The sequence below is a fragment of the Sabethes cyaneus genome, chromosome 3, assembly GCF_943734655.1.
Source record: "Sabethes cyaneus chromosome 3, idSabCyanKW18_F2, whole genome shotgun sequence".
Lineage (NCBI taxonomy): Eukaryota > Metazoa > Arthropoda > Insecta > Diptera > Culicidae > Sabethes > Sabethes cyaneus.
The window spans coordinates 127,852,042-127,862,346 of NC_071355.1; the positions used below are offsets into that span (position 1 = coordinate 127,852,042).

At 41.0% G+C, this 10,305-nt stretch overlaps 1 protein-coding gene across 1 annotated transcript; it reads left to right on the forward strand.

Moving 5' to 3' along the window:
- The first annotated feature begins 7,201 nt into the window (after positions 1-7,201).
- On the forward strand, positions 7,202-8,797 carry LOC128740122 (uncharacterized). Its single transcript, XM_053835634.1, has one exon. The coding sequence runs from the start codon at positions 7,202-7,204 to the stop codon at positions 8,795-8,797; it is 1,596 nt and encodes a 531-aa protein (XP_053691609.1).
- Positions 8,798-10,305: the final 1,508 nt, after the last annotated feature.

Below are 10,305 nucleotides of genomic sequence, written 5' to 3' on the forward strand. Positions count from 1 at the left end.
AAACCGAACAATTTATATGTCGTTAGATAGATAAAATAACCAGAAATTTTATAGGGTGGTAAGAGAACAATTTTAAGGAGGGCGTAAGAGGGGGGGCTCCTATACAAATGAAACACAAATTTTCTCAAAACTTGAGAACTAATCAAGAAAATGGAACCAATTTTGGCATGTGGAGTTTCAGAAGGCCGGATTTCTCTTTACAGTGTACTGTGACCTCTTCCCCTTCTGAGAGGGGGGGCTACCATACAAATGAAATACACATTTCCTCATAACTCGAGTACTAATCAAGCAAATGGAACCAAATTTGACATGTGGGGGTTTTTGAAGAATTTTTTGACGTAAGACTACGTCTTTGTTTACTATACTGGGACTGGGTAGCACTTTGTGAAAACGAAAATAGAACTGTAACGTTTGAATGAAAGATTTCAAATTGTAATAACTGCTGAACTACTGAATGAAACTGAACAATTTATATGTCGTTGGATAGATAAAATGACCAGCAATTTTATGGGGGGGGGGGGGGGGGTAAGAGAGCCATATTAAGGAGGGCGTAAGAGCGGGGCTCTTATACAAATGAAACACAAATTTCCTCAAAACTCGAGAACTAATTAAGCAAATGGAACCAAATTTGGCATATGGTGGTTTCAAAAGGCAGGATTTTTTTCTATGGTGTACTGAGACCCCTTCCGCTTCTAAGAGGGGGGGGGGGCCCCATACAAATGAAATACAAATTTCCTCATAACTCTAGAACTTATCAAGCAAATGGAACCAAATTTGGCATGTGAAGGTATCAGAAGGCAAGAATTTTTTCAATGGTGGATTATGATCCCTTCCCTCTATAGGAGGGAGGGCTCCCATATAAATAATATACAAATTTCTTCATAACTCGAGAACTAATCAAGTAAAAGGAACCAAATTTGGCATGTGAGGGATTTTGGAGGTAAGAATTTTTTCAATGGTGTACTGAGCCCTTCCCCTTCTAAGAGGGGGGGGGGGCGTGGGGTGGCTCCCATACAAATGAAATACAAATTTTCTCATAACTCTAGAACTAATCAAGCAAATGGAGCAAAATTTGGCATGTGGAGGTTTCAGAAGGCAAGAATTTTTTCTGTAATGAATTATGACCCCTCCTCTGTTTAGGAGGGGGGGTTCCATACAAATAAAATACAAATTTCCTCATAACTCGAGAACTAATCAAGCAAATGGAACCAAATTTGGCATGTGGGGGTTTTTGGAGGCATGAATTTATTTTATGATGGTTTGAGACCCCTCACCCCTGTGCTAGGAGGATAAGGATTCTCATACAAATAAAACAGAAATTTTTACATATGTGCCATATTTTTGCATAGCAGTAAGGTAAGGTGTGAAAGTAAACTAGTTAAACCTTCTCGAAGTAAAAGATAGTGAATCGACGCCGCTAACTTACGTGCCTGATGCCATTCATGTCAAAAGAGAAGGACATTCGAATGGCACGTCATATTTACGATGAGCGTGCTTTGGCTTTAATGTTAGTTGTAGCCAATGGCCCTTTTAAAGACCACAAGGGAATTAAAATAAGATTATTGAAACATGTCAAGCTACGCATAACCATATTTAATACAATAATCTGTTGACCAGCCCACAGATTACTATTTCAACCTTTATGATGCACACAACTGATTTTTAAAAGAAATCTCTATATCTCAATGGTTGCATCCGTTGTACTTATGAACCCCCGTCCACGTATTTTCAAAGCCACCATTGCATTCAATGAAGTATTGAATCTGAATATTTCACTTTTTCTCTTAATGGCACTCACAGATTCTTATAAACATACATATGCCTGAAATGCAGTTTACATTAGTCTTTGATCTAATGATCTAATATAGTCCTACGTTACCCTTTCGTACAACCCTTAGGGATGTATACCTTGTAGTTTTCTATGGTGTACAGAGACCCCTTCCCCTTCTAAGTGGGGGAGGGGCTCCCATATAATCGAAATATAAATTTCCTCTCTTTTAAACATTCACTTAAACAATGGAACTCACAGATTCGTATAAACATACATATGCCAGGCATGCAGTTTACATTAGTCTTTGATCTAATGATCTGATATAGTCCTACGTCACCCTTTCGTACAACCCTTAGGGCTGTATACCTTGTAGTTTTTCCTCTCTATCACTTCTTGGCATTCCCAGTCAAACCAATTACTTCGTGCACTCGAGGTTTCCACACCTAGCACCGCGGTTGCGGCCTCGTTGACGGCCGAGCGTATCCTACTCTATCCGTTTTCGAGGTTCGAAACATCTAGCTTCACAGAGGAAGGCAGAGCTTCATCCATTACGCGCGCGTAGTTTTCGGCAATTCGCGGGATGTCTAGAAGAATGTTTAGCCGAGAAGGGTGACTTTGTCGCGAGGTATAAACCGGGGATAGTTTTGAGCTCACATGTACTGCTACTAGGTAGTGGTCCGAGTCAATATCCGCACTCCGTAGGGAGCGTACGTCAGTGATGTTCGAGTAAAACCGGCGCTCGATGAGAATATGGTCGATTTGGTGCGAGGTTCGTTGGTCAGGTGATCTCCAGGTGGCCTTGTGGTTATCTTTGTGGGGAAAGAAGGTGCTTTTGATCACCAAGCCTCGGGAAGCCGCAAAGTTGATGCAGCGCAGGCCGTTATCGTTCGTGTCGGTGTGCAGGCTATGGGGCCCGATCACCGGTATATACATTGCTTCCTTGCCGATTTGGGCGTTCATATCCCCGATGACGATCTTGATGTCCCGTGGTGAGCAGCTGTCGTACGTTGCCTCCAGCTGCGCATAGAACCCTTCCTTCTCGTCGTCGGGTCTACCTTCGTGTGGAAAATGCATGTTTATGATGGTATAGTTGAAGAAACGGCCTTTTATCCTCAACACGCACATCCTCTCGTTGATCGCTTTCCAGTCCATTACGCGATTCTGCATTTTGCCCAGCACCACGAAGCCCGTTTCCAGCTGGAAAAACTGGGCTTTACCGCCACGGATCCTCCACACCTTCTCACCTTTGCGACAGATCTCCTGCAGTGCCACGATGTCAAACTTTCGGGGTTTTAGCTGATCGAGCAGCACCCTGTCGCCTCCAACGAAATTTAGCCTTCTGCACTTCCAGGTACTAAATCTCCATTCCATGTCCTTATTTCGTCGCCTTGGTCGATGCCGAATGTTTCGAGACGATATTTCTTGACTTGTTGTTCTTAGTTTTTTCGGTTTAGATATGTAGCCGTACTAGGGCTGGGGGTCTCAGGATGGCGCTGCCATATTTCAGTGTCGAGACAACACTGTGCCTCCTCCCGTGTTAGTATACGACCTTAGTTTCCACCGGGGTTGGTTACCCGATCTCCGCTAAGGTTGCTCGTATTCCGGCTGGTACCACGTGGAGGTAGGGGTAGGAGTTGCTAGATAAGAGGCTAGGGACCACAATGGGGTCTGTTTTACGCATTATCCAACCATTTACCAACCACTTTGATACTTTGATAAATGTTAATGTTTATAGTGTCATTTAACTTAAGTTAGTGAAATCATATCCTTTTTCTAAACACTGTTTTTTTAAATCCACCTAACAGTGTGATTCAAATTTTTCACATAATAATTAGTTTCAATCCCTTCTTCTAAAGTCAATTTCTAATATCTTTGAACTACATGTACGACATCTAATGCAAGTTGACTTTGTACAGCTTTACAATGCATACAATTCATTTTTTCGAAGAATAATCCAGAAAAACCTGATATTATTCGTGACTCAAAAAACCTCAAAACGCGATTCATACTTTTCGAACACTTATTTATCTCTATAATCTAATATCTTTCAAATTATGCCAGAAATATTGTATTTTAACTATGTTTTAGTGCATACATACTATGCACTTATCTAATATCGCGAAATGGGAAGGTAAACGTTCTGAAATTGGTAAAATAATGTAAACGAAAAAACAGTTGCTTTTACACCAAACGCTAAGAGTAAGCGAACAAAGTTAAAATCTGAGTTCTCATTTTTTACGGCGCCTGCTGATTTCTTACAAGGAGTCCTACAATTCAATGTCATACCTCACCGGATAGAGGACATTCTAACGAACACGGTAGTACGGTGTACAATAAGCATAATATTTTATCATATTAGCGATACTAATAAGCTTAAGCATTCTATTCTGAAGTGCTTGAAGTTTGAGACTGTTCTAAGTATGAATCAGAACGGTAGGTACCTATTGCAAGAATTTGTTCGAAACTCTTGTCTTGCCTTTGTGGATGTGACATGACGCAGGACTCTCAAAGCGAGGAAAATCAGCGACTCTTTTATCCGAGCATTGAGATTCCTGACAGCTACCGTACGCACACTAAGCCGCGTATACGTACACGCGATTTGTTGCTGCTGCTGTTGGTTTTTCCATTACGTTTTTCAAACTGGGGAAAACAAACCACCAACACAACTGCAGATTAGGAAGCTCTATAGTTCTGAACGCTTCATTTGCTGATTTACATCAGTTAGTTGCTGGCAATTCTTTACATAGTTTCCATAATCAAGCGTTACATTTAAATTAATTTCTTTCGAAAATGATAAAGAAGACAAGCCAGAAGGGACGCATAGTGATGCTAATGTGTATTTGACTGTCAACTCAGTATCGTCTTGTCAACTCAGTATCGACTTGCAAAAAATTGGATTTCTCAACCTGCAGCACAACCTACCCATTTTAACATAATAATTTTTTGATATCATTGAATCAAATTCATAAATACTTATGTGTATGTCTAACTAAATAGTTTTTGACGTTGAAGTAAGATTTGAGGCGCTATTAACATTCATTTGAAAATAATTGATTAGAACAATCGTATTATTACATGCATGGCTACATGCTACTATCACCACAAAGAGACTTACGTAGTCCTGCGTCACCTATATGCGGTCGTGTCTTGTACACAACCTCTCTGATTTTTATTGTTTAAAGAGATTTTAGATTATAAATCTATACCTATAAAAATGGATTTCGGTCTGTCTGTCCGTATGTTCATTATAGAATCGTAAACTACTGAACCGATCGGCGTGAAAATTTACATATAGTGGTTTTTGGGGCCAGAGAAGGTTCTTATGATGGTTAGAGACCCCTCCCTCCACTAAGAGTAGGGGCTTCCATACAAATGAAACACAAATTTCTGCATAACTCGAGAACTAATCAAGCAAATGGAACCAAATTTGGCATGTGAAGGTTTTTGGAGGCAAGATTTTTTTCTATGGTGAATTAGGACCCCTCTCCACTTTAGGAGGGGGCTCCTATACAAATTTCCTCATAACTCAAGAACTAATTAATCAAATGGAACCAAATTTGGCATGTGGGTGTTTTGGAGGCATGAATTTTTTCTATGATGAATTAGCACCCCTTACCTTTTTAGGAGGGGGGGGGGGCTCCCATTCAAATGAAATACAAAGTTCCTCATAACTCGAGAACTAATCAACCAAATGGAACCCAATTTAGCATGTGGGTGTTTCTATAGGCAATTTTTTTCTGTGGTGAATTGATACCCCTCCCCTCTTTAGGAGGGGAATTATATCCCCTCTTTAGGAGGAGAATTATTTCCCCTCCCCCTTCAATAGTTTGGGGGACTCCTATATAAATGAAATACCTCATAACTAGAAAACTAATGAAGTAAATGGCATGTGGGGGGTTTTGGAGGCAGGCAGTTTTTAATGATGGTTTGAGACCAGTGTTACCAGGTCGATTGCCCATTTTCCCGTTGCCCAGAGGTTGATTTCCCGCTGAAATCCCGCAGTCTAGAGTCTATTTCCCACTAGAAATCCCGCTGAATCAAAAGTCATATTATTCTTTCGTTTCTGGTGCAGAATTAAAATTAATTCATTCCAGTAAGGCTTGCATTTGAAATCAAGATGAGCTGCTGAAATTGAGAGGTTGCAATTAAATGAACATTGTGCAAATTTGCTGCATTCATGTTGATGAAGCTTCAGGAAACAGAAAAAGAAATATCTTGTTATCCCTCATATAATAACAGTTTACTACGACATTTCGCAAGAATTATAAGATTAAGGAGTCTAAGAACACATGCGAAAATTTCGAAAGAAGCTTTTAGCACAAATTCTCTTTCTGTGTCTAGCTATGATAAAAATCATGCAAAATTTCAGCAACGCTGGCAAATGGTTATGGTTTTCGGTGACAATAGAAGATATGTTTCAATCTTTATAAGCAGCCAAAATTCAAAAATATCTGAAAAGCGCTTCGGCTCTTTGTTCTCGCTGATATTTTGTTTTAGCAAAAATGTACCGATTTGTCTTTTAGACTTAGGTTTTATCGGCTTTGTTTTAGCCGATTTGTTTTGATTTTGTTATCATACAAATGCTGCGGTATATAACAAATTATGATGTACAGTGTTGTGGAATTAATTCTCGTGGCTTAAAAGACGCTTTTAACCAGGGCAAGCTCATTCTCATTTGTACTGCTTGTAGAGAAGAGCTGAACGGCCGCAGCATTCGTTCCTACATTGCCGACAATAAACAACCACTGCCTGCAGAAGCTGCTCCCATTGATTTGCCGTTGCAAGTTCAACAGCTGTCCAATGTGGTTGAAGCATTAAGCAGGAAAATTGATAATTTTGCCTATACACCAAGCCTAAGCGATGAGTCAAATAAACCGATGTGGCCAAAGCTAGGCATGAAACGCCGTCGCCTTGATGAAATACCGACACCGCAAATTGCATCCGATCGCGGTACAAAAACCATCGATCTGAGTGATCTCACTGTTCCGATCGCTTCAAAAGTAGATAAATTTTGGCTTTATCTTTCCGGATTAAACCCATTAATAACTGACGCTGATGTGCAGAAAATTGTATCACGTTGCTTAAATGCACCAGAGCCGATTGATGTGGTGCGACTGGTTCCGAAAGGGAGAGACATCTCCGGGATGACTTTCGTGTCATACAAAGTGGGAATAGACCATAATTTTAAATCAAATGCACTGGATTCTTCTACTTGGCCGATAGGATTACTGTTTCGTGAGTTCGTCAATCATCCAAAAACATAAACCGACGTACTGTTCCTCCCGATACACCGATACGGATCGAATAAAATCAGTCTGCTCTACGCAGTCTTTACGGAATGTCGCTGTTTCAACGGTGGATTCTGGGGGGCAACGGCCCCCCATTCCAGTTAAGTATATGTATTTTAATTTTAATCAAAAAACTGAGGGAATGTGCGTATTTCATAGCGAACTGGAGCCGAATGAGGAACGTGTTGACGAAGGGGATAAAATGCTCTATGCTGCTGCTACTGGTAATCCGCGCCGTGCTGTGTCATCTGAAACACCAAACGACTGTGTGACTGGCGATGCAAGTGTCGACTGTGCTAATGTAAGAGATCGTTGCTGTGCTACTAACCAAGCGCCTATGCTGCTATATTACCAGAATACCCGTGGTCTGCGCAGTAAAGTTGCCGAATTTTCCATTGCTGCATCAGCTTCTCTGTATGACTGTATTGTCCTGACTGAATCATGGCTAGACCCCCAAATTTGTTCATCTCAACTATTTGGATCTGAGTATAATGTCTTTCGTACCGATCGCTGTCTAGCAAACAGTAACAAGTCTTCTGGTGGAGGGGTGGTCGTTGCAGTTCGAAGTTCGTTCCAATCTGCTTTAATAATTGATGCCATGGACGATTCACTCGAACAATTATGGGTGCAGATCATAGCCGAGAATTCAATAGTTGTTATTGGTGTTATTTATGTTCCACCAAATCTGCGCAACGAACATGACGTATTCGAACGCCACATTTTATCCATTGAAAAGGCTACCGTTTCGATAGGTCCATGCGACGACTTGTTATTGTTTGGGGATTATAATGGTGCTAGTCTCTCCTGGTCGAAGCAGCCTGGTAGTAACTATTTAGTCGTAGACGCGTTGCACTCCACAATTAATGTTAGTAGTTCCTGCTTGCTTGAGGGAGTTGCTTTAAGTGGATTATACCAGATTAATGAAGTTCACAACCAGAATAATAGACTTCTCGATCTGATTTTCGTCAATCAGCATACTTTGCCTGCCTGTGATGTCTGTCCTGCACCAGAAATCCTGAGTATTATTGACGTTCATCATCCACCTGTAATGGTTAGTTTCTACCGAAATTTTCAACAGACATTTATTGACGAATTTGACCCGTCTGAATTTGATTTTCGTCGAGGCGATTTCGATTCTATGAACGCATACCTAATGACAATTTATTGGATATCGATCTGTAATTGTACCGATTTTAATAAAGCTGTAGATAAATTTACCGCAACAATTCATCAGGCAATTGCTGACCACGTTCCAAAAGTTCGTCCACGTCGTAAACCCGCTTGCGGAACCACTGAGCTCTCCCGTCTGAACCGTAAGCGAAAGTCTGCTCTTCGTGCGTACCATAAAAATAGAAATTCTTTTAATCGTATACGTTTCACAACGACAAGTCGGAGATATAAAATCCTAAACAAGCAGCTCTATCAGAGTTATGTACAAAACACGGAGCGTAATCTTCGGCTTAATCCAAAGAGTTTTTGGAAGTTTGTAAACTCAAAACGTAAGGAACATGGTTTACCTTCCAGCGTATTTCTAAAAAACGATGAAGCTTCTACCGTCAACCGAAAATGTGATTTGTTTGCTGAATATTTCTCGGGAGTTTTCAGCCTTGAATCAGCTTCGTCGGAAAATATTGAAGCAGCATTACGTTTTGTTACGAGTGACGAGATTGCAGCTCAAACATTCACGGTTACTGAAGTTGAAGTTGCTGAAGCCGTTGGTAGAATGAAACAATGCTAATGCCCTGGGCCGGATAGCATTCCTGCCGTGCTGTTGAAAAAATTCTGTGAGACTTTGAAATCGCCAATCGCTTCATTGTTCAGTCGCTCTTTGCAATGCCATCAATTTCCTCAGAGCTGGAAGACCTCCTTTATGTTTCCTGTTTTTAAAAAAGGAGACAGGCGTAATGTCGAACACTACCGCGGAATTACCTCTCTGTGTGCTTGCTCGAAGGTTTTGGAGGCAATTGTTTATAAGCATATCTTGTTCCATTCCAAGAACTATATATCTACGTCGCAGCATGGCTTTTTTCCTGGAAGATCGGTATCAACTAATTTGTTGGAGTTTACCTCTGTATGCTTACGTGCAATGGACCAGCGTCATCAGGTTGACGCAATTTACACAGACTTAAAGGCAGCTTTTGATCGCGTCGACCACGGAATTTTACTCGCTAAACTCAATAAATTGGGCGTCTCCGCTGGTTTAATTGCTTGGTTTGAATCCTATTTACGAGACCGCAGAATGGCTGTTAAATTGGGTGCATCACTGTCATGTTGGTTCTTAAACAATACTGGAGTACCTCAGGGCAGCACTTTAGGACCGCTATTGTTTTCTTTGTTTGTAAACGACATTTCTCGTCTATTGCCACCGGGCACGAGATTACTATACGCGGATGATGCCAAAATCTACATGATTGTTTGTAACAACGACGATTGTCTGAGACTTCAAGAATTGATCAACCGGTTTGCAGAGTGGTGCGATTGCCATTGTATGACTATAAGCATTCCAAAATGTGCCGTTATCAGTTTCTCTCGAAAAAAACATACGTTGTTGTATGATTACCGCATTAATGGTCAAATTCTACAACGTAGTGATAGTGTTACCGACCTTGGAGTTGTTTTGGATGAACAATAAACGTTTAGACTGCACTATGAACTGATCATCAACAAAGCATCACGACAGCTAGGAACGATACTTAGGATTGGTAACGAGTTTCAGGACCCTGGAACATTGCGCACTTTATATTGCTCGCTGGTACGCTCGGTTTTGGAAACAAGCTGCGCTGTTTGGGACCCACATTTTGAGAGTTGGTCTCTTCGTATTGAAAGAATCCAAAAACGTTTCGTCCGAAAAATATGCCGCATGTTACCTTGGAGGAATCCTGATAATCTGCCATCGTACGAGAACTTGTGCCTTTTAATTGGTATTGCTCCGCTTCAGCAACGACGGAAAGATATCGTCGCTAATACGGCACACAAAATACTAGTGGGGAAATACGACAGTCCTGCTATACTCTCATCACTCCTGCTACACTGCCCGCTGCGACCTCAACGACACCAATAGCTTTTACATGTGGGAACACACCGCACCAACTATGGCCTGCACGAACCGATCCGTCATTTGGCAATGGAATACAACCTTAGAAGGCAGAATTTTAACTTTTGACACTTGACCAATGTTATTTTGATTTGTATTGTATTTATGTTTTACGTATATTGTACACAAGAAAAGATGTTGGGCATAGTTTG